This window comes from Gadus morhua, chromosome 10, assembly GCF_902167405.1.
Source record: "Gadus morhua chromosome 10, gadMor3.0, whole genome shotgun sequence".
NCBI classification, from domain to species: domain Eukaryota; kingdom Metazoa; phylum Chordata; class Actinopteri; order Gadiformes; family Gadidae; genus Gadus; species Gadus morhua.
Window position 1 is genome coordinate 18,488,667 of NC_044057.1, and position 23,695 is coordinate 18,512,361.

A 23,695-nucleotide genomic window follows, 5' to 3' on the forward strand; every position below is an offset into this window, starting at 1 on the left:
ACAACCAAAGCTAATGTTTCTTTTTTTTGACGTAAGAAATAACACCATATCAGATAAAACATTTTATTTGCAATAAATACCCAAATAATTAATAACACAAAGTATACACAATAGTGTATACATGCAGAAAAAGCATAAGCAAAAAAAAAAATACATATTTTCAAATACATTGAATTTACATGGACATCAAAAATTACCGTCAATCAATAAATAATGAGAACAATCATCTTACACAAATTCTTTGGTAGTTATGATCATGTAACATAAGGCAAGTTTGCTGTGGCAAGCATGAGTTCCCCTTCTGATGGTTGTCTGCTAGCAAAGCAAAAAAACACATATTATATCGTTCTCATATTAAATGATCCCTGAGGTGAGTTGATCGGTATAGTTCTAGAAAACCGCCAGTGAGCACTTCTCGAGATATTCTCTGATAAAGACAGAATGGTTCTGTGCAATTATTCAGACCACTCGACTTTTCACTCTCTCAAAGATCTGTTGGACCCTCACAGCAGGGACACAGCCCTCCCTAACGATGCCAATGGTACCTGTGGGGAAGAAACAAATAAAGACGAAGACAGTTTAGTGTGAGGCAGGATCCTCAATGGATTTGCTTGGAATTTGTTGGGTCAAAGATGGTATTTATCGTACCTTCATCTATCTTCAGGCAGTTGACCACTGTGGAGGCCACGACTTCGTTAGAGTCCCCGTCACACAAAACCCCTTGGATCTTGTGTCCTAATCGGCTGCAGGCAAACACAACAACAATTGAATGAATAACAATGAAAAGCTGTAATGATTCGAGAACAATGGCGTCGACGTGTGAGGGGCGCCACTCACCTGAGGACCATGGAGTGATGCGTGCTGTCTGGCTCTCCGCTTGGATTGGCTGACGTGATGGCAAGAGGTCCGGTGAGATCGCACAGATGTGCGGTGACGGTGTGGTCAGGGACTCGGATCATTATGCTGTCCTTGGTTCCCACGCGGTCATACGCCGCCCCGACACCTAGGCAGGACCAATGAGGAAGGTATCAGTCCTGAAACCGTTATTCAAATCCTCCCTCCCTCCCTACAATCCTATCAGCAGCCCAGTCCTACCCAGTTTGTAGAGCCAGTCGCCTTTGCTCACGATGCAGCTGATGCCTCCGGGATAGACGTTCCTCATGAACTCCCACAGCAGAGGGCTGAAGGGTGGTTTGGCTGCCAACAGCTGTTCCACACTTGAGATGCAAATACAGATAGGCTTTTCTGCGGGTCTATCCTGAAACAAGGACGGAGAACACAAGTTTAGCACGTTCACCTAGCCTTCTTGAAAACGATTTTTCCTCAAAGTAGGGATTTTGCATACTTTGATGTTGTAGATCTTCTCGATAGCCTGGGGATTCTTACAGGAGGCAGCCAGGGCATAGACTGTGTCGGTGGGAATACCACAGACTCCACCTTCGTCCAGGAGTTTGGTTATCTTCAAGAGGCCACTGGTGAGCCGGGACTCAGCCACAGGGCAAGGGGACTGAGGTTTCTCCTCCTTTTTTTTCTGACCCTAAAGTCATTGGAGATTTCTGGTTAATCTAATATAATTTGTATACTGGCATAGAAGAGCAAATAAACTTATACTCAACCACCTTGAATAGGGCTGGACCCATTTGGAGAATTCTCTGTGTGAAAATGCAATTCACCAATGATGCAAGGGCTCCATATATACAGATGATGGAAAATATGACAAGCATGGCAACTGAAATAGAAACAGCAAGCATGTGAATTAGAAGATACTATAATGGGTTCTCATTACATTAGTCTTCAACAAGAAGGGGAGGAGTTGCTTACTTTCTAGTTCGTATGGAAGTTGCCTCAGGGTGGAGAGCAGAAAACACACCAGTACCACCTCCATGATTGTTGTTAAAAACAACAAAACCAAATTCCTATATGAGGCTGTCAAAAGGAAAAGGATATCACCAGTTAATCAAAATAGGTATTACCTATCTTTATCTTTTAAATAAGTTTTGTATTTGAACTTACCGATAAGCATAAGGAATCCATTGATTACCAGGAATGCAATAGCACCTGCTGTGAACCCAGGGGCTTCCATAGGAGACAGCTGGATCAGAAGACCTGTAATATAATATGTGTGACTTAAGATCAAGCGCTGAGAATGCAAACAACGAATAAATAAACCCCAAACACAAACAATTGAATAGCCTACCTGCGAATCTAAACCAGGTCCAAGTGGCCCACACCACGGCATAGAAGAACGGGATGACAGACCCAAAGCGTCTTCCGCCACGGACCTGCACCTGGCTCACGTATCCCTGGATAACGGCTCCGGATATCAACACCCAAGGCACAGTCAGGTGCAGGAAGCTCGAGTTTGCGCTGGTCGATTTGGCATGCAGCGCAGAGAGAGCCGCCACTCCGTTGGAGATGTAGAAAAGTGCATCTGCGATCTGGTCGTTTTGAGGAGACTCGCCTGGGTCTCTGCGGTCGGATCGGCCGCAGCTAAGGATCCTTTTGAGCTGGTCCGTGGAGACGGGCTGGGGTCCTACGGGGATCAGGGACTTCTCGGCGATGGTGTTGATGAGGCGTGAGAAGGTGCCGTAGAGGGAGGCCGCGGTGAACAGGGAACAGGCCACACCGAAGAAGACATAGTACCCCTGCGGGGGTATCTGAGGAACGCTGGAGATTGTGAGCAGGAGGAAGAGCATGTTGTGGGACAGCTCCAGGCAATCTGTGTTGAGGCTTCCTACGCAGAGCACCAAGGCTGCAGCCACAAAGAACCAGTCCCCCACCATTGCTTCCCGTCCTGAGGACACTTTATTAGCATCCTCAATTAGCACAGACGCTACAAATTCCTCCCAGGCCTTGATAAGCCAATAGGTCGCATGGAGGCCAAATTTGGTAGTGTGGTAGCAGTCTTGGCGGAGGTGGGCGTAGTAGGTGGCGAAAAGCTGGGCAGCGGAGATTATCGACACCCATGCAACTCCTAATGCAAAGGATGTCACGTAGCCGAAGCAGTAGAAAGCGAATATGAATGAAGAGACAGTGTCGCAGAATGAACCCAATGCCATTGGCTCGGCATACTTGGTGTTCTTCTTCTTTTCCTGGCCGATGCTCTGTGCACTGGCTGAGTTGGGTGTTCCAAGAAGAAGGACATTGAATAGGGGGGTCCCAAAGCCCTTCAGGGCGAGGCGCTGGGTCAGCCCTTTGACCAGAAGTGCAGCAGAGCCATAGATGGCAAAGATCAAAATGAGAAGCTCCAAGATCCCAGCGACCACTAGGGCCCAAGAGTTGGCCACCAGTGCCGCTGCTTCAAAGATTAATGTGAGTGTGATTGCTCCGAACACAAAGGGCATGATGTAGTTCACTGTGGCAGAGCAAAATGCAAGGAGAAACGAGAGGAGGATATACGGCACCAGGCCAGAAATAGCGGCTGATTCCAGTAATGGCAGAACTGAGGTTGTATTTATGAGAGACAGGTTGCTCGTCAGGTTGGTAGACATATTGTTCATCGTATCATGTTGAGCTTGCATTGTTGTTGTGACAGCTCCAGTTGCGACACCATAGTATATTCTGGTAGCCCCATAACTACCCCAGAGAGCAGCATAGCCAATAAAAGCAGTTCCACTCAAATGGTCATATTTGCGAAAGGAAAGCAACCCAGCGACCAATTGGCAAATTCCACCAATCAGAATAAGGTGTACACCTAAAAAATAGATGTAAGAGAACAAAACATTTTTAGAATTGGAATATAGGTGGTCGTATAGGTGATATTCTACATTTAGATAAGATAAGTTGCATGATTTTTGCTCAATATCTCTTTGATAGTACAAAAGACAAGTAAAAGACCAATGGGTGGGACGATTTACCTGCAAGTATGTTCTCGACCCCTACTGGCAAGATTCCGGTCCGCGCTGTATTAAAGTTTTGCAGAAGTACAAGAAATGCACTGATGCCATTGGCCAACATGCCTAGAACCCCTGGCTCGCCATAAAAACTGGCTGGAAAAACATTTAAATTCGCCATGTCGAGTTTCAGTTGACAGCCTTTTGGGTTTAAACAGAAACAATAATCACACAAATAAAAAAATAATGAATGAATTGTTTATAGGACAAGCTATTATGATTAATGTATATTAAGTAACTTTGCTGATTTTAGATATAATCATGTTTCATTTCTTATGGATCCCTCTCCATACCACATTTTTTTATCTTCTATATTATCTTAAGGATTCACAGTTTCTCTACAATTCCCTCTCTCCTCCTCTACACAACAAGTGGGCCGGCTCTAGTAAGGCATAATAATTGTCATGTACGAGCAGGGCGAGCCAAAGATTAGGTGGCTATATTCACTCTGACTAACTCTGCTTACTGTGTGGGAAGCAGTTGCCTTTAGCATTTCATCAAAAACTCACAGGGAAGATTGAGATGATTACCCACAGAGGTAATGTACTTTTAATCTGTTACTAATTAGCTTTTACAAAATTCCTTGTACAAATAAATAAATAAACAAATGTTAATCAATGTACAATTTTCATTGTTTTAATTCCCTGTATTATGTTTAACTTTATTGCCTATTTTAATGATATACGCTTCCTCTTAAGCACATTAGTGGTGTAACTTTCGTTAAAACTGCTGGTTTAAAACTGTGTCTTAACACACATTAATCACACCTAATGTGATACAGGTACACAAAATATATAAAGGATCCTACCTGGTGAGATGAGAGTATGCCCAGGTAGCTGAAGTGATGCCTCTTATTTGGAGGTTGAGTTGGAAACTCATCATAAATATGCTTTCCTGAGTCTGGGAGGGGTTTCAGAGAAATACCTGGGAACCACCTATTGATGGTGCTCCATTACATCAGGACAATGAACTCCTCCTCCTCCACCCCTCCATACGATCACGGTGTTGACGATGATGACGATGATGAGCTTTTATGAACCCCCTAATATATATTCTGGGAAAGTTTTGTGACGACCAAAAAATAAATCCTGTGTTTCCTTCATGACCAATGATGGAAACTGGGCTGGGCCGAGCCCTATAAAAGTAAGGATGTCTGTCACCTAGAAAGTATTGAGATCCCTCAGCACATCTTCATCAAGGTAACCTGCTCCAACTCAGAGGCAAAGAGAACTCTCATCCAAAAGAGAGAGAGAAAAAAAAACAAGGGAAAGAAAATCAACGTTGTAAAGAAAGAACCAATCTGTGACATGATGATCTCCAAACTACAGGTAAAGATGAAGACAACTTTATCATTAAATGTAGGGACCTTTTGCTTGGGCTTACATTTTTCATCTAATTTTGGAAACTGTGTTGAAAAGTTTACTCCTCTTAGTCGACACTCGCTATAGAGTCTTTGTCCACATCTTGAAAGCCCATCTGTGTTATCAAATGTTTCAATGTGGAGGGCAAAACTAAAATAATACCCTTTGTTTGGTTATAAGAGGTTATGGGTGAACATCATAACTTTGTTCGTGCGCCTATGTTGCATTTCATAAACATGGCACACACTAAATCTGTTTATTTAATAATATGTGTGTCTAACCTAGTGTTTAGATTAACATATAGCCACATAAAAAGAACTACGATGATATGAGTAGCCAATAAGAGATTTAATGGAAACACACAAGACTTTTGAACAATCTTTATATTCCACAGAAAACCACGAGGTCAGTGGGCGCTATGAGGCACATGCATCGATCAGGAGCAGAAGGTAAAAAAAAAACATTCAATCGTTGCACCTCTTCAATTTCAAGTTAAACATGGTTGGACTGTTTATTCATTCACACTGATACTGATGAAGCAAGAGACAGGAGTTCCTTTAGAACATGTTTGCTTTGATAAACCCCCTCTCCCCCGGGGAGCACTCTCTCTGCTCCACTCTCTGGTCGGATGCACCTGCCCCTCCTCGCCTTTTGTCACTCATCTCTTAACAATCCTGCATTCCTTGGCTTCCCACCAGGTCTCCCGGCGTCGGCCCAGCACGCGGCCGTGGAGCGCCCGGCCCCCGAGGAGACGGTGACCGCCAGCTTCGGGAGGTTCATCAGCGGGCTGAAGGCCCGACACCTCACCCCGACCGTGCTCCGCCGCAGCAAGCGGATGATGCTGGACAGCCTGGGGGTGGGTCTGCTCGGCAGCACCACCGACGTGTTCAGGCTGGCGCTGCGGCACTGCCAGGTGAGGTCTTCTGACAACGGGCCGCCGTGATGCGAGGCATGACCATAGGGAACAAGGGTCGACTGTTTTCATCAGCTGTTTCATATGTGAACGCATGAAATTGGCTGCGTTTCTTCGCGGTGACCTCAAAGACAGACTCCGCTCCACACTGACGGACAATGGCCGTTGAAAGGAGGGCTCGGTTAGGGTTAGCTGTTGGCATCTGAGAATGAACACAATGAGTAGTCGGGTTTCAGCGGTGTCACTTTGCATTGTATTCGTCCATCGTGAATAACAATCAGTCATCCGTTCTCTACTACAGGAAATGTATGCACCTGATGACATTAGCTCTGTCTACGGCCGCAGTGGGACCAAGCTGTCCCCAACACTCGCGGCCTTTGTCAACGGAGTGGCAGTAAGTATTGCAAACAGGAAACACAAAAAAAAAGAATTGTAATGTGTATTGTCAGGTCAAAAGTGTTAGAGACCTATACAAAGTATATATCTGAGTATCATTAGTCATATATTTAAATGCTTTATTTGTACCACTTGCATATCCTTCCCTCTTTTTTGTCGCAGGTTCACTCCATGGACTTTGATGACACGTGGCACCCAGCCACTCACCCGTCAGGAGCGGTTCTTCCAGCCCTGCTGGCCGTCAGTGACATGATGCCCCAGAACAGGAAGCCCAGTGGCCTGGACCTACTGCTTGCCTTCAACGTTGGCATCGAGATCCAAGGCCGATTGATGAGGTTCTCCAACGGCGCCAGCAACATCCCCAAGAAGTGAGTTGAGCACAGAGATTCCAGGGGAAGATTTTGATGAAAATGAAAATGCAGTGATTTCCTTGTTGTGCACTGCAATTCAGTCAGGGCGAAGACACCTTTACGCCACTAGTTAGCTGCACACAGTTGAATTGCACTTGCTCATCTGCTCTCTCTCTCTCTCTCTCTCTCTCTTTCTCTCTCTCTCTCTCTCTCTCTCTCTCTCCCTCTCTCTCTCTCTCTCTCTCTCTCTCTCTCTCTCTCTCTCTCTCTCTCCAGGTTCCATCCTCCCAGTGTGGTTGGCCCTATGGGCGGTGCAGCAGCGTGTGCTCATCTCTTGTCTCTGGACCCGTCCCAGTGCAGCCACGCCTTGGCCATCGCTGCCTCTCTAGCTGGCGCCCCAATGGCTAACGCCGCCACTCAGTCAAAACCGCTCCACATCGGCAACGCTTCCCGCCTGGGTATGGAGGCCGCACTGTTGGCATCCAGGGGTCTGGAAGCCAGTCCTTTAATCTTGGACTCTGTCCCCGGCGTGGCTGGCTTCAACGCCTTCTACGAAGACTACATGCCGCTGCCATTATATTTAGCCCCAGACGAGGGCCACAGCTTCTTGATAGAGGATCAGGACATTGCGTTCAAACGCTTCCCCGCCCACCTGGGCATGCACTGGGTGGTCGACGCGGCAGCCTCGGTCCACAAGCTCATCGTGGGGGTGGATTCCGGAACAGTCTCCGCCTCCCAGGTGAAGGACATCCTGCTGAGGGTCCCCCGCTCCAAGTACATCAACCGGCCCTTCCCCGAGTGCGAGCACCAGGCGCGCCACTCCTTCCAGTTCAACGCCTGCAGCGCCCTCTTGGACGGGGAGGTGACGGTGCAGTCCTTCACCGCGGGCGCCATAACGCGGCCGGAGCTGGCGGCGCTGCTGAGCCTGGTCCGCGTGGAGCACCCTGAAGACAACCCCGCGAACTTCGACCTCATGTACGGCGAGGTCCAGGTGACGCTCGACGGCGGAGACGTTCTCAGGGGCCGGTGTGACACCTTCTACGGACACTGGCGTAACCCGCTGACCAATGAGAGCCTGAGGAAGAAGTTCCGGAGCAACGCGGGGGCGGTGCTGCCGCGGGAGAAGGTGGAGGGCCTGGTCGAGACGGTGGAAGCTCTGGATGAGCTTCCAGACTGCACACCTCTCCTCTTAAAGCTGCAGTGAACGCATCCCTGAGATTTTATTATTTAATATTGCTTTTTTTAATTGGATTTGAAGACAGTCTCGGTGTACGCATTTTATAATAATCTGAAATCATTGTCAGTTACTGTCATGTTTCAATGTGCTACATTTATCTTTGTAAATAGTATGCCTGTAGCTATGTAGGAGGACCTGCTTCAGAGGGTTTGGTTTTGTATTCAAATCAAATCAAATTTTTACTAAGTTGATAGTTATGATTGTTAATAAACTATGTCAATATAAACTTGATGCTTTGAAATGTATACGTTTGTTGTCTATTCAATATGACAATGAAAGCCATGTATCAATGTTGACACTCTGTTTTCTTTATTAATAAAACTATTCACAATTACTTTTTTCAAGTTTGTCTTCAACCACAATTATGTATTAATTAAAACAGATAGACAGACAGACAGACAGATAGATAGAAGTGTTTATAAATACAGAACTCTGTATTGTGTAACACATTACACTTTACTTTAATTTGATTTACCAGCAATTAACAAAATGATTAGTATTATTAGGATTAGGGGTTTGACCTTACCTACTTAGCCTAACCCTACGTACCTTACTGAAAGCCCATGTCAATATTACCAGTTGAGAATAAATATTTATTGGGTACATATGCAGTTAAATGTTCTCAATACTGTTCAGGCTTTGAACTATTACGTTAAGAGCTTATTATACAACCCAGTTCTACGATCTGTATGTAAAGGCCCTCAATGTAAACCTTACGACAGGGTTCAATAAAACAATGCTTCAATCACTATCATGGATGGCCATGAAAATAATTGTTTTTGTGCGATCTGATTGGTAGAAAAATACATATATTTAGTGCAATCTCATTGGTCGAAATAAATCTAATATATTTTGAGCGATCTCATTGGTCCAAAAAATACGGCGTGTAAAAGTCGTAGAAATTTCTACACTGAAAAAATTCCAACCAATGAGATTGCTTGAAATAAATATTTCTTTCTGACAACGAGATCGCTCGAAATAAATATATGGATTTTTTTCAGATCACTCGATTTGAACACATAGCTCGAAACAAGTAATTTTTTTCGACCAATCAGATCGATCTAAATAAAGACTGCAGTCCGGTAACACTTTCTGATCATTTTCAGAAAGCTATTGATATGCCTTTAATTAATGATGAACTAATCATAAGAAAAACATTAATACACACTAATTTACATTTACATTTAGGGCATTTAGCAGACGCTTTTTTTTTACAAAGCGACTTACAATAAGTACATTTGTCATAAGAAGTGCATCAAAATATCGCTGTCGGTACAGAAAGGATGTTCATAGAACCAAGTGCGAGTACAACAATCGCTAGGCTAACCAATTCCCTGTGTTACAGCAATGATAGCAGCTACTGCAGTTGCTACACAGTTAAGTACTATAATACAATACAATACAATACAACGCAACACAATACAGTGTACAATGGTGGCCAGAAGGGGGAGGGTGGCTATGCAAGGCCACTGAGGTCCCAAAACCGAGAAAAGTTGTGACTTTGCTGAACGTCCTTTGCTAGCTCTTAGCGATGGCGGTAGGTACCAGACGTCCAGCTGAGCTAGTTGAGCGGAGGGATCGAGCTGGGGTGTGTGGCTTTAGCAATGCTTGGAGGTAGGCAGGGGCAGTTCCATCGACTGCCTTGTATGCCAGTACCATCGTTTTAAATTTGATGCAAGCTACTACAGGGAGCCAGTGGAGGTCCCGGAAGAGGGGGCCACATGGGAGAACTTCAGTAGGTTGAACAAGAGGCGCGCTGCCGCATTCTGGATGCTCTGCAAAGGTGTAATCGCAGAGGCAGGAAGACGAAGTCCACTAATAGATGATTAATAAGTGCTGAGTCTGCCAGCCTTCATCATTAACTGAAGGTTTATAATTTACTTATGCCTGAACGTGATTATACAATGTTACCAACTGTCCAGCATCACAAAGTTGTTATAGTTAGACAGAGATGAGACAATTAGGCGGACACGCAATCAATCATAAAGTGTGTATGGTATATATAACATTAAAAGCCATCCAATTTTAAATATAGACAACCGATTGCAGGGGGAAAATGTTTCCCTTCCCGACAAAAAAACGTCTATAGGCCTACATATATTCTTTTGCTTTCTGAACCTCTGCAAATAAAGGTATCAGAGTCATGGAATCACGAGGAGCAGAAAACACATGGCTTGAAAAGATTGACATGTAGAAATGTGAGAAATTAGATGAATCGTTGAAATGGCGCACAGGTACAGCCTTTCAAAAGACACGGAAATGATCCCACACCCTCTTTACGATAAAGCAAATGACAGTAGCACCACGAGGAGCGGGAAAACACACGCCTGGAAAAGTTTGACCTGGATAGGACCAGCCCTTTCTGGGCTTCCCAGTCGCCAAGCGTAAAACAAAAAAGTTGATGTGTATCACAGTAGGCCTATAACAAAGGATAGTGAAACACTGCTGCACTTTCCGTACCTTGGTTTAGATAGAAATTATTTTATTGCGATAACCCCTCGAGATGTACCATTTTGTTTTCGAGGAGGTCCTGAACAAAACACCTCCAAACATTACAAACATACAACCAGAACAGAACAAGAACAGAAGCAAACAACCAGACAACAAAAACAAAAGACACAAAGAGCATACAATTACAACATAAAACATAACAGGGAATGAGAAATATGATAAAGTTGGAAAGGTTTTATACATGTACAGTTGGTATGAAAATTAATTGCCACGGCATCTTTAAACAGTCTGAAAGATGAAACGGAGTGAGTATTTACTGGTAAATTATTCCAGTCAGCAGGTGCTTCAAACATAAACGTTTTTTGGATGTGGACTTGATGAGTTTGAATTTCACATGGGAGCATATGTTCTCAAATAACACATGAAAGGAGCTATCAAAATGTACGGTGGTATAAAGGCTGTTGTGAGACCCTCTTACAGGAAGTTTAACTACATTTACCGTAAGACCCGGCTTTAGTAGAACCACCTGATCCCAGGGGTTTATTCCCAGTTTTGACTGACATGCTCGCTCATACTCTTAAATTACTCTGGAATAAATAATGCTTAAAACATGTAAATAAAATGAGTAAATTACAAATGTAAAAGGAAAAAATACTGAACTACTTTTTGGACAAACAAACTGGACGAATGAACCAGAGGATACATGATGCTTGGAAATGTTCCAAGATGAAAATCAAAATGGTCAGAAAGAAATGTGATGATTGTTGAGGTGGCACACAGGTGCAGCCATCCAAAGGCATGGACAAGATCCCTGAAACTAAATCTTAACCCTCTTAACAATAGAGCAAGGACAGAAACCCATTGAAGGAATTAACACATGACAGGCCTTTTAGTTCTCCCTGCATGGCATTGCTCCAAATATTGCATGCTAACGGGCACGCGTGAATCAAATAGAAAACAGCAAATGTCCGTCTGAGGTCAGTTCAGCCCACTGGGATTGTTAACTTCTTCGTTATATTTGTTTTGGCGTCAGTAGTGCATGCAGTTTCACTGTACTCAAGACACTGCACAAAGCAAGATGTTCTGTTTGTATGCAAACATAAACTATTTTACAGGAGGTGTGCACTGTATCGGGGAATACAAATGTTTGACATCCTTGTGCCACTATCTGGACGGAAATAGAGGCTGAATTAAGAAGAAATTCCATTTGCATGGTCATATCCATCTTCACAATGAGGCACTGGCAGACCTGGGAGGAATGCAAATAATACACCCCTTCCATTCCATTTTCATCCGTGTTTCATTTTCTCAGAAGGAAATGCAAGATCATGTTAGATTTCAAATCGGTGCATTTTAACAAAGGACACGGAAACAATAAATAAACTAAATTTTATCCTTCATCACAATGAACATTAATTGCTACGATCAAAGCAATGGATAAGAAATCTTTCTTACAATCAATCATAAGGTATGCACAGTATAAACAAAAATAAAAAAACATCCAATCCTAAAACAATACAATGTATTGCAAGCAAAAGTGGTTCAGGTGTTTCACTTAAACCGTTAAATGCTACACACCTTACACTTACAGGAACTATAACAGCTGCAAAAATAGTTGAACTAATTGATGAATGACAATGTAACATTGTTTACACGTCATGTTGCGCCCTAACATTAAATCCTCAATCAGTTTCCTCAATCACTCCTCAGAAGGGTTTGTTACAGTAATTGTGTCTTTCAAATGGAAACAGAAACTTCTTTGTCAACTCTAGGTCAAAGGTTGTTAACAGAAACAAGTGGGAATCCCTTCACAAAGTCATTAAAGGTTTAATCATTGTCACTAATGGAATAAGGAGAGGTTGGCCTTCAGGGCTTCCTTCCAGCACGCCATTTTTTAAAGCCTTTTTCCCGAAAGCCCCCTGTGTCAGAAAGGATTAAGGTGTAATGGTAATCGTAAGGTGATGTGGTAAAAACAGTAATGACGGTATGGAGGATGCTTTGGTGCATGAATGGATCAATCACAGGACGCTCACCTAGTTGACCTATTCTTTAAAAAAATAAAAATGTTTTGGGTATTTTTAGGCCACACAACTATTTGGTTAGGTTTAGGCAACACAACTACTTGGTGAGGATTAAGAAACACAACTACTTGGTTAAGTTAAGGCAACAAAATGTATGTTTGGGTTGTGTTATTGTAACGTCACTTCTCCCTGTGTGCGTAAAACACAGCTTCAGGCCATTACCAACCTGATCCCATAGCATTGACTCTCAATGGCACTGCATATCAGCTGTATCCTACATCTTTCACTGTACTCAAGACACTGCCCAAAGCAAGATGTTATCAGCCACAACTAAATGTGTACATATTGTGAAGATTATGTATAATATGTGAACAATGCCGATGTACTGTTTGCTGCCATGTCCATATATAGCTGGGAGACATACAGACTTCCTGTGCCATACAGATTGCAGATCATGGAATCTTTGGAGCCTACGAGTGCGAGAACGTTTTGGCTTTCACCTTTATACAGTGACAAAGGTTTCAACTGATCATCTTGAAATAGTAGCTCTATCATAATTTTCCCCAAATAAAAGCCAACCCATAACAATGAAGTAATATTCCCCTCTTGAAGTCTTTTGAAGAGTACACCTAGTTTCCCAATATTATTTTCTGAAAATGAACATGATTTGTTGTTCAAAAAGATAATGAAAACATGACTAAATAAACAAGAAATTCCAATTATTATACATCTTAAGAATAAAGCAAAGTGGCCCCCCTGCAAGGAATCTCAGTATTCTATTCATCTTCATTCATTCATTCGTCCTTTAATTTTCTCAGAAAGAATGGTGATGATTTTGTTGGTTGGCACACAGGTGCAGTTTTTCAAAGGAAACATAAACGTCACAAAACTAAATTGCTTTATATTGTCCCTCATAATAATCACCATCCATTTCTTTCTTTTTTTTTGGTGAGAGACCTTTAACTTGACACCTTTAGTTTATAACCTTTAACACAAATAATAATTTATGTTTCACTTACAACAATGCAGTGACTACACACCTGCCAGGAAGGAACTAATACACCCCTTTATGCATGCATTATAGTAAACCATTGTTGTGTCGTGGTGTTATATTACGCATTCACATTCACATTCACGTCTTTCGCAGATTTCAGGAAAGTTTGTCACTACCAGAAAACTTCCCATATTTAATTAAGCACTACAAATCAACACAAGGAAGGGTTTGCCATTGTCTTTGTCTGGTTCAACTCATTCACCACATTAGGCTCTTTTTTTTACGTGACAATAAAAGTTCATGCCAAAACAAATACATATCAGATTTTTCTTTATTGAGAAATCACATACAAAAATATTGATGCTTTTAATTAGTTTCATAGTTTAATGAATGATTCTCTAAGTAGGGCTTTTCTCGTGATGACGTGCCTGCTTGTAGATGGAGATCTCTATGAGGTTGTGATCCGGGTCTCTGAAGTACAGAGAGCATATGCTGCCCACTGCTCCACTCCTCTCCACGGGACCCTCCTCAATCTGGACCCCACAAACCTTGAAAGGAAAAAGGAGGGGAATATTACACGTCTACATATTACAGACTACATTCTTCAATATGCAAAGGGACAATACCTGCAGGTGTGCAGCAACTGTAGGCAAAGAAGTCGTTGTAATTAGACAGAGGTCTGCAGAGCCGGAGGTTGGAAATTTGGCTTTGGGTTCAAATTCCTGGCCAACTTGATGCAGATTTATTTTCTGTTGTCCAAAACCCAGGGCCTTACGATCCCCCTGTTGAAACAAGAGACTCGCACTGTGACACGATACGAACACTCGTCAATCGGTTGTTTGAGACAAACTCCTTTCATTAATTATCAGAGTCTGCCCCCTAGTGGAAATTAAATAAACTGTAGCTTTATACCCGAAACACAATACCTTGAAGGTGATCACCTTCATGCCAAGCACTGCAGAGTAGAAGTTGATGGTGTCCGGGACACTTTTCACTGTTAGGACTAAATGGTCCAGATGACTCACTTCCACGGGACACGAACTTCGAGGTCGGCATTGTAATGTTGTCGTAGAGAGGGTCTACACAATATTAAAATAAAATACAGCAATTACGGTACTCTGTACACACAACCACATAGCTGTTACCTCGATGTATGAGTCGACTTCACAAACGTACATCACATGTATTATTCTTCAACGTTGACCCATTAATATTAGATCAATGAGACCACATTGAAGATATCAATTGAACTCAACATACCTTGACATAGGCAAAATGTAAGTTAGAGAAACGATTCCCAATCGCCCGGAGCGCCATCTCTTTTTCTTACTCACTTCCTTATTTGGCTGCTGCAATTTCCAACGAACAATACCGTAATATACTGAATCTGGTAACGGCTCAAAGGTTATACCTGATACAGAACGCAGAAGCCACCATATTATTTGCATTGGTGAAGCCGTATCAACAGGATTAATAAGAAGGCTAATTATGAATATATCAATATGTTAAACACCAACACCTTCCGAGACACTACCAATTGCTTTGTGAATAAGTCACGAATCATTGTGTCCTCTTAATCAATAACATATATATAACACAGCATTTATCATTTCCCAATATGAAACTGTAAAACATGCCAGTTCATGAGGAAATATATTACCATACCGTCCTCAAATCACATCACGTTCAGAACTAATTGAAACAAAATACACACAAAAAGTAACAAGTATTTATTTAAGCGATCTTAACAGTCTACAATAGTTAAGGAATACTATACACATTTATATTATGGTTTGTGTTTATCTAATTTCAGGTTTCGTGTTTTTTTCTTTAAGTATTGCACACCGACATTCCAGATATGGAGCATTCACACGTGAAGCAGTACGGGAACAGAGTGAGTAAACATCTTAAGGGTCTTCCGGAAGGAAGAAATTTTACACTCAAAACATCTCAGGTTAGGAATGGAAGAATGGTACACTGAGGTAGGACCTGAACCCAACCGGCCGTCGGACAGGCCTACCGACACTTCATTTCATGTAGCTAGAGATACACAAATAGCACTTTATGCCATTACCGATTCAGACTACTTTATTTTAAAGTCTGAGAACAATTTCCAATACATTCTTTTTACACAGCTACAAAGAATTATGGCAGTATCAAGGTGATGGGAACGAGATGTTTGAAAACAGTCTTCTATATTGAAGAGAACCAACACGTGTGACGGGAAACATCCCATAATGTATTTTTCTGCAGAAAGTAGATGGAAAGTACTTGTTCTGATCTACTCTTGATACTTGACCTTAGTAACAAAGAAAAATCTAACCCCTTATTTTAAAACCTGGTGTTAAATTAATGCATGTATTGGAACATCTCTAATTGCAGAAATGGAAATAATTGTACGTGATGGTGTATAAAGATGCAATAAGATCCCAAAATAAACTCAAACATTCCAAAATAACCTTTTTGCACGTCTTGCCCCAAATACTGTACAACCTTCTACATTTTGTATTTAAAAGAATTCATCAAGCTTTGACATTTGACAGTTCATGCCTCTCAAAAAAATATTGATGCTTTCTTTCTTTCATTCATTTGACAGATGAAGGGAAATTGACAGTACATAGCATCCTTTAGGAGTTCCATGTCCAAGTAGATGTTTAGTCAGCTCCGTGTAAATCTGAGTATTTATAGATATGAAAAACTATGGGATACTCTGATTCATGACCCATATACTCCAATCCCACTCCCATCGCTCTCACAACCAAAACACCGTTATATTGATGGAAAGTATCTCTTCAATTTTTTTACTTTTGACTTTCAGGCGATGACTCTTCTTAAATGCATGCAGTGAAAAAATAGTTTCAAAACACTTTCAAACTCATGGGAATAAATAATAGTCACGGTCTATTAGGCACATATGAGCGCTAATACAAAATATTTTATAATATGAAGTGCTGAAACTACAAGCTGGTTTGTAGTCCCTGTAAAGTAATTATTCTGTCATTAAGAGACAAAACGGACCGACCCTGGGATAGAGCGCCTTGGCTTAGGACAATGGGGAAAAGAAGCGGATCACTAAGAATAAAAACAAAATTTTGGTTAATAAATACCGGAGATGCACCGCCGCCTAACCATAAGACATAACCGCCGACACTATTCTGCCAGGCATCCGGAGCCACCACTCATCACTGCATTTTGGGGGGGGGGGGGGATACAAATACGTGGGGGGGAAATAAAATTAAAATAACCAAAGCTGGGGAATAATTTCCCAACCACCTGTCACAGAAATGAGGCATTAGATACCCTAACTGAATGAAGAGGAAGGCCCACAGGACTCTTCAGAGTGCCACCGCCCGCTGTATCTACACTGCAGCTCTGGTACATTACATTAAACCACGCTCTCCCTGTTGGCCGACACGAGCACCGCCCGGCGGCAGATGGGACAGGTGGAGTTCTCCGAGAGCCAGCGGTCGATGCAGTGCACGTGGTACTCGTGGGAGCAGGGCAGCTTCCGCAGCTTGTTGCCCTCCGCGTATTCCGTTATGCACACGCTGCAAGTCTTCAGGGCATCGCTCTCGCCAAAGTTACGCATCGCGAGGTTGTCGATCTGCTCTTTGGTCAACCCCTGCGGCTGGTCCTCGTCGTCGTCGTTGAGGAGGAAGAAGTGGGCGAGCCGGAGGAACGGCAGAGAGCTGGGCTCCTCCATGCTGATGGGGGGTCTGGGCCGAGCCCTGAAGCCCCCGCCTCCGCCCCCAACACCGCCTTCCCTCCCGGCCGGGCCGGAGGTCAGGCCTTCCTCTAAGTCCCTTTCCGCTGTCCGAGCCTCCCCTGCACTAACGGCGCCCACGGGTGGCTCCTCCGCCACAGGCGCGCTCGCGCCTTCTGGGTTGTTGAGGGTCTCGGTCGGTTCTGCGGGCGTGCCGGCTCCGCGGTTTGAGTCCGAGGACTCGGAGTCGGAGTCCATGAGGTAGCTGAGCTCACCGAAGCCGGTCATGATCTGACGGATCATCGACTGGAGCGCCATGGAGGTTGCCTCGCCCAGGCCGGCGTCAGAGATCCTCCGGATGGGGATGCGAATGGTGCTGACGTAGGTCCTCACGCCAGCGCGCTCAGAGCGCGAGAAGGTCCTACGAAAGCCGCCCCGTTCGCTCTCGTACAGGAAGGTATTGTTTGAGTTCTGGGAGCGGGAGCGCGTGCGGTTCGCAATGCTGTCTCTTTGGCGGTACTCGCCTGGCCGCACGCGACGCACCTGGAGGTCCAGCATGATGGTGGGAGGCCGTCGACCCCCTGCCCCCCCTTCTGCACCCGCGGCCTCTCCTTCTGGAGGACCTGCACTCGGAGCCTCCGCCGCGGGCACTGCCTCCGCCGCTGCCGGCAGCGCTTCGTACTCGGGATTGCTCTGCCTAGAGGGCACGTGTTGTCGAGTCCTAGAGCTGCCCTCGGCAGGTGCCACAGGGGCCGGGACGGGGCGGGGGGCATGGCGAAGGTGAGGAAGACCGTCCAGCCGCTCTAGGCTGAGAGGGGAGCGACTCCGGGCTGTGCGAGCCCTGGTTCTGCGAGGTTCTGGGCTTGGACTGCGGGCTCTCCTTTGTGCTCGACGTTGGGGGGGGCTAGGGGGGGACTGGACCGGGGGCTCGGTGGGGGCAGGGATCGGGGGTTCTGGTAGCACCTCCTGCATCACAGCATCTTCAAATTCAGGCTCTGGCTCCACTATAACAGCCAACTCTTCTACGACTGGTTCCTCAACCACCTCCTCCACCTCCATGGACACAGCCTGTGGCTCCGGCTCAGCCTCGGCCTCAGGCACTGGTGGTGCAGGCACCGCTGGTGGAAGTAGTACTGGTGCAGTCAGCCCTGCTGCAGGCGCTCCTGCTGCAGTCACACCTGCGGCAATTACACATACTGCAGGCACACCTGCTGCAGGCACACCTGCGGCAGTCCCCCTTACTGCAGGAACAACTGCTGCTGCAGGCCCGGCTGCTGAAGTCACACCTGCGGCAGTCACCCCTACTGCAGTTACTCCTGCTGCAGGCACAGCTGCTGAAGGCACCCCGGCTGCCGCGACCTCCCCTGGGGCCCCTGGAGCCTCCGGGGTCTCCTGCCCGCCCTCCGCCGCGGCTGCTGCCTGCTGCTCGGCCAGGTTGCGATTCACGTTGATTTCTAGGCTGAAGCGGAAGTCGCCGCTGTTCGGGTTCGTCTGGCTCACGGCCCGCCATGACTGGTTGCCGCGGTGACCACTTCTCGTGGTGTTCCCCGTGCGCCGTACCGTGTTCAGCCAGTCCAGCAGCGTGTCACCGTTGGAGGAGTCCTCTGATCCCCCTGGGGTTTCTATGGAAATATGGAGTGAAGGATTTTTTTAAATATTTCGCTGGAACATTTTTGTTAATTTCAACCACTTTTATAAAAAAGAACTTTTGTAGACTCACCACCAGTGGCTTCTCCAGTTTCAGTGCTGGGGCTGCTGTTCGGCGGCTCTGGACCATCTTTAATTTGTTGAAGTCGACTCAAAAGTTCATCCTCCGTTACCTCACCTAGGGGAAAAACAATGTTATTGAAATGTTTTTATCAAGCATTGCTGGTCTTAGGTTTCACCTGCAGACCTCTCACACGAATACCACTGTCAATGTAGACTTGACCACCAGACTTACCAGGACAAGCCACTGCCCATTCAAAGCTCTCTCCTTGCACGTTGCCTTGCTAAAGGATGCACAGAACTTACATTCCCCCTCCCACTGTCCTGGGACAGAAACGGACGGTGTCTTCACTCAGTAGACCACAGGTTGCTGCTTGTTCAGAATAGTGTCAATGTACTAAAACCAAAGACTTCCGAACTGGCAATTCAGAACCCAGGCTATTAAAACAATGCAATAGCAATACTGTGAATGTGTCATAGAACTAGAAGACAACAAATACATTGATACACAAATGAGCTTGTCACAGGCCTGGTGAGAACATGCCTCTGGTTTGTTTTGTGGCCCATAATCATATCTCATCTGGAGTTCAAATCAACACATCATCGCATGAGCAACATTGAACCTCAGTTTAAATATTAGACACCATCAGATGAGTGTTTATTACCTGGGGTGCCCAAAAGGTTGTTGTCCCTCATGAGGCGATAATCCTCATCGCTAAGATTATTGACAAACTGGTAGAAGGCCTCTTCCCTGTCCAGGCGGTCCAGCTGTCTTCGCCGCTGTGTTTCTGACTGGTCACTGCCACTTTGCTCTGAGCCGTCAGACCCCTCCATCGATACAGAAATGGAGAGAGGTCAAGGTTCCGCGACCAGGATCCAGCTACTGTGGGAAAGAGTAACAATGTGTCATTTCAACACATGCTGTATTGTGAAAACTGAAAAATGTCAGCGATGTTCACAGGATCTACTGATGGTTCTTAATCACAGCAGAGACATGGCAAACATTTGATGATATAAATAATGATATACATAAGTATCGTTCCAAGGTTTGTACAAAGCTTGGATGAATCATGGACTACATCACACTCAATATGCACGTACCCGAATTAACCATTTGCCCCGTTAAGCTTACCCATTTTACAGCATTTTCTGGTTTACAGAAAATCAGCACCTAGTTCTAAATAACATTTGGATCTGTAATTTGACAATTGACTAAATAGTGCAGATATAATACAATCTGAAGTCAAATGTATGGAGAGCCTACACCTCCAACGCAGGCTCTATCGTTTGTTTACAACATACAGACTAAATGGATATCGCAACATCACAAACACATGCACACGTGTATGGCCTAACTCGACTGAAAGACGCATAGCCAGTTATCTACTTTGTCTGAAGGCCCTGTGAGACAAGGAATTGGTCGTAATTGAGAAAAAACACAAAACAAAATGGCATCATCCAACCAGCCATTGCTACGCTAATGGTTTAGCAACCTAGCTTAGGTTCTCAGCCCATAGTAAGTTTCTATCGCATTAGCTGTTATTAGCTAGCACAACAACCCGTTCCCACAGCCATTTCCGAAAAGCTCAATAGAAAACCCTTCCATAAATTTACTTCCACATCGTTATAACACAACCAACCCTCCAATGATCCGTAGTTTTACGTGGGCTACCTGGTTATATTCAAGTGACCAATACGAGCCATCAACCTGTAACAACCCAGGAGCTACCCTGGAGTTAGCATAGCGGTGCTACTCATCTGTGGCTAAAAGGTGCAACTTGGGGACGAGCAGCTGTTTACACTAACGCATCCCTGGTCTTTAAACTATAACATGTCATTAGCAAAGGTTGTGCGGAACACAAGGCCGAATTGAACTCGCACCAAGCAACGGCAGTGCTCTACAAATACATTGTTAAAATGTGTTAGCAAACGTTAGCCCAAACCAGCGACGTCAAACAACGCTAATGACGATGATGACCGCTACCTTAGCATTAGCCGGCGAACTATTGATCATTTTATACATAGTAGGGTGTAACAGTGTAGAGCAAGTGTTGTTCATGTTACCTGTCGAGTCTGTGAGTGCCTTATTTGGACGTACTTCAACGTGGTTTCTAAAAAAAAAACACTACGGATTTCGCTTGGGATAATAGTGGGCAATCTCAGGAGTCCATTTTCTCTTGTATAAAGCTTAGCAGTGATATTCCGGAAACTGGGGGAGAGCATGAGTATGGAAGGAGACGTTTGTTTCGGAATTCCGGGTACTTTAACTAAACTATAGCGCCACAGTGCGGGCGTAAAATATAATGCGTATGTGACATCGACACGTAACTGCCATGGATGACAATCGAACAAGCAGACGTATTTGAAGACTCACGTTTTTAAATAATGGTAGCCTAGTAACATTCATCAACTGATTAGGCCTAATACAAACGTCAAATATAGGTCACAAGAAATGTGTTGCTTTATACATTTCTTAAATTATATGTTTTGGAAAAACGTATGGCAAATCAGAATTTTCTTGTGGCCCTAGAATGTGATATTCTGTGATATTCTTTATATATATATTATATATATAAAGATATTATTTTTTTTATATATTAGAATGTGATATTCTTTAGTCTTGATTTATTGGTATTTTCATTGTACAACATATTGTAAGTAGGCCTATTGATTTGACATAGTTTTAATCCAATGATCTCATGTCAATACCACATAGCTCACACATATGAGTGTGCCAATTCTTCTGTGTATGTATCTGACAAAAAAAAAGTATTCATGATGATCAGTATAGCCCTCTAATTTTGAGTTAATTATACATATTTTTACTCGACAAAATCAAATAGAATGAAGCAGGGCCGTTTCAAGCAAAATGAGATGGAGGCCCCCCGCCGTAAAGCCTACAGGAACCACAGCATAGCCATACAGTTTAAGTTCACCCACACTTTATATAAATAAAAAAAGTTGACAGTGCAAATACTGCTGTTGCATATACTGGCATCCCAAGCCAATGTTATAAATTTACCTACTTGTAGCTTAACATATTATTTAAGCATTCTGCTGTTTGAGAATTAAAAACACTGGGTGCAGCGGGTCACAAAACTCCCGGTTCGGATCGTGTCACGGTTTTTGAGTCACGGATCGGATAATTTTCGGATCAACAACAACAATAAAGATTACAAGACAAATGTGACTTTAAATAAAATCTTCAAATGTGTAAAAACAAAATAAAGTGAAAAATTAGGTAATAATCCTGCTTCCTTTAAGCATTGTCAATATTTAAAAAATTGCAATCTGAGGCACTATTTCTTCTTCTTTTAACATGGATAGTAAATAATCCCTAACCCTGGATATACAATTCAGGATGTCTGCATTGCTTGGGGAGAGTTTAGAGTCTACGCTCTCCCAAGGCAACGCAGACATCCTCAGCTTTTTTTTTTCATCAAGTATGGTAGCGAAACACAGTTTCTGTCGTGTTTTATTTGGCATTTTGTAAATCCATTGATTCGGTTGGAAGACTCATTGCTCATTGCAAGGGAGATTGGTTGTAGTCTTTTCGCTCGGTTCTAGCCCTACTGTTGATACGGAGAACCGAGCGAAAAGACTACAACCAAACACAAACATGTCCGGTTCCGGTTTCCGGTTCGATGGGATTTACGGAACGCCAAATAAAACACAACATAAACTGTATTTCGCTACGATACTTGATGATGTTGTTATTACCGGAACGTAATTTTATCCTAATTTTCCTTATCCTTAATTTTTCCTAACCCCCATTTGTTAAATAGATTATCACGGTAGAATAGTTAGTATAGCAGAGATACTATGCCACTTTCATCAAAACCTATTACAAAGCTATAGCAATGTCATGTCATTAACTACGATAAACAGTGATTCTGGAAGAGATCTGAATCTTCCTTATAACGTTAATAAACATATTAAAGTATGTAACCATATTCCATCCGTTCGAAAAAAAGTTGCACTATTTGAACTGTTCTAGTTTGTTACACGCAGCATTGGCCGTCAGGCAGGTAGCTATGCTAACATAATTCCTTTTTTGCTAGCCTACCTGCTGCGAAATTACACCATTTGTACAAGACAAGTAGAGCTATTTTATCCAGTGTAATTTATCACTTATCACTATCTTGTTTTTTCTTATCCTTCTTTTCCTTTCTCTTCTTTCTTTCATGGCTTCCTGATTGATAATTCCACTTCATGACTGCCGAGGTTTTGTATTTTGCCGGCAACAGAGATCACAAACCTGGCTGGCTGGCTGCTGTCAGCGACTGAGAGGGGCCCCCTCGAGGGGGATCCCGATAACACTGTCATTGCACTTTACTGCATTAACTATCAAAGGGGCGCTCACACAGTTTGTCGTTGCATTTTATTCATAACCAGTCGTTGTCTTGGGGCCCGAGGCCAGCTCAGGGGCCCCTCGAGGGGGATACCGATAACACTGTCATTGCACTTTACTGCATTGACTATCAAAGGGGGCGCTCACTAGAGTTTAGATTACCTGCCTGAGCCCGAACCCGACCCGACCCGCGGGCCGGGTCGGGCCGATATCTCCAACCGCTATCCTCGGGCCGGGTCGGGCCGGGCCTTTGATCGAAGATATATATTTTTTTTTATCATTGGTTTATTGGCCTAATCTGAGGAGAAATCTATGCCA

General features: G+C 43.9%; 4 protein-coding genes across 5 annotated transcripts; 1 reads left to right on the forward strand and 3 right to left on the reverse strand.

The window, feature by feature from the left end:
- Positions 1–49: 49 nt before the first annotated feature.
- On the reverse strand, positions 50–4,790 carry LOC115551956 (uncharacterized). Its single transcript, XM_030367595.1, has 11 exons — positions 4,702–4,790; positions 3,858–4,034; positions 2,198–3,694; positions 2,014–2,106; positions 1,822–1,926; positions 1,620–1,729; positions 1,346–1,537; positions 1,096–1,258; positions 838–1,003; positions 649–743; positions 50–545 (listed from the first exon to the last, which is right to left on the reverse strand). Exons 2-11 carry the CDS (start codon positions 4,012–4,014, stop codon positions 460–462), a joined length of 2,664 nt encoding a protein of 887 aa, XP_030223455.1. The 5' UTR covers positions 4,015–4,034; positions 4,702–4,790; the 3' UTR covers positions 50–459.
- On the forward strand, positions 4,686–8,484 carry LOC115551960 (cis-aconitate decarboxylase). The gene is made up of 6 exons (XM_030367600.1): positions 4,686–5,221; positions 5,649–5,703; positions 5,953–6,167; positions 6,469–6,561; positions 6,726–6,931; positions 7,190–8,484. Exons 1-6 carry the CDS (start codon positions 5,201–5,203, stop codon positions 8,115–8,117), a joined length of 1,518 nt encoding a protein of 505 aa, XP_030223460.1. The 5' UTR covers positions 4,686–5,200; the 3' UTR covers positions 8,118–8,484.
- A 5,445-nt stretch (positions 8,485–13,929) lies between these two features.
- Positions 13,930–15,001, reverse strand: glod5 (glyoxalase domain containing 5). The gene is made up of 4 exons (XM_030368409.1): positions 14,877–15,001; positions 14,543–14,695; positions 14,243–14,398; positions 13,930–14,164 (listed from the first exon to the last, which is right to left on the reverse strand). Exons 1-4 carry the CDS (start codon positions 14,931–14,933, stop codon positions 14,015–14,017), a joined length of 516 nt encoding a protein of 171 aa, XP_030224269.1. The 5' UTR covers positions 14,934–15,001; the 3' UTR covers positions 13,930–14,014.
- Positions 15,002–15,331: 330 nt separating this feature from the next.
- rlim (ring finger protein, LIM domain interacting) lies at positions 15,332–21,278 on the reverse strand. 2 transcript variants are annotated; one of them, XM_030368406.1, is made up of 4 exons: positions 21,091–21,278; positions 19,692–19,906; positions 19,038–19,144; positions 15,332–18,942 (listed from the first exon to the last, which is right to left on the reverse strand). In XM_030368406.1, the coding sequence occupies exons 2-4, from the start codon at positions 19,858–19,860 to the stop codon at positions 17,002–17,004; spliced, it is 2,217 nt and encodes a 738-aa protein (XP_030224266.1). In that variant the 5' UTR covers positions 19,861–19,906; positions 21,091–21,278; the 3' UTR covers positions 15,332–17,001. The 2 variants fall into 2 exon arrangements, with proteins under 2 accessions (XP_030224266.1, XP_030224268.1); XM_030368408.1 differs by having other exon boundaries at positions 15,332–18,941; positions 19,040–19,144; positions 19,692–19,909; positions 21,091–21,270.
- Between the last annotated feature and the right edge of the window lie 2,417 nt (positions 21,279–23,695).

Excerpts from the sequence above, each read along its gene's own strand:
- LOC115551956 (XM_030367595.1), bottom strand. The coding sequence starts at position 4,014 with ATGGCGAATTTAAATGTTTTTCCAGCCAGTTTTTATGGCGAGCCAGGG. Across the intron at positions 3,695-3,857 it reads GGTCGAGAACATACTTGCAG|GTGTACACCTTATTCTGATT; the intron begins GTAAATCGTCCC and ends TCTATTTTTTAG. Across the intron at positions 1,730-1,821 it reads ACTTCCATACGAACTAGAAA|TTGCCATGCTTGTCATATTT; the intron begins GTAAGCAACTCC and ends TTTCTATTTCAG.
- LOC115551960 (XM_030367600.1), top strand. The coding sequence starts at position 5,201 with ATGATGATCTCCAAACTACAG. Across the intron at positions 5,222-5,648 it reads TGATGATCTCCAAACTACAG|AAAACCACGAGGTCAGTGGG; the intron begins GTAAAGATGAAG and ends TATATTCCACAG. Across the intron at positions 6,168-6,468 it reads TGGCGCTGCGGCACTGCCAG|GAAATGTATGCACCTGATGA; the intron begins GTGAGGTCTTCT and ends TCTCTACTACAG.
- glod5 (XM_030368409.1), bottom strand. The coding sequence starts at position 14,933 with ATGGCGCTCCGGGCGATTGGGAATCGTTTCTCTAACTTACATTTTGCC. Across the intron at positions 14,399-14,542 it reads TGAAGGTGATCACCTTCAAG|GGGGATCGTAAGGCCCTGGG; the intron begins GTATTGTGTTTC and ends TTGTTTCAACAG. Across the intron at positions 14,165-14,242 it reads CAGTTGCTGCACACCTGCAG|GTTTGTGGGGTCCAGATTGA; the intron begins GTATTGTCCCTT and ends TTTCCTTTCAAG.
- rlim (XM_030368406.1), bottom strand. The coding sequence starts at position 19,860 with ATGGAGGGGTCTGACGGCTCAGAGCAAAGTGGCAGTGACCAGTCAGAA. Across the intron at positions 19,145-19,691 it reads CAACCTTTTGGGCACCCCAG|GTGAGGTAACGGAGGATGAA; the intron begins GTAATAAACACT and ends TTTTTCCCCTAG. Across the intron at positions 18,943-19,037 it reads CTGGAGAAGCCACTGGTGGT|GAAACCCCAGGGGGATCAGA; the intron begins GAGTCTACAAAA and ends CATATTTCCATA.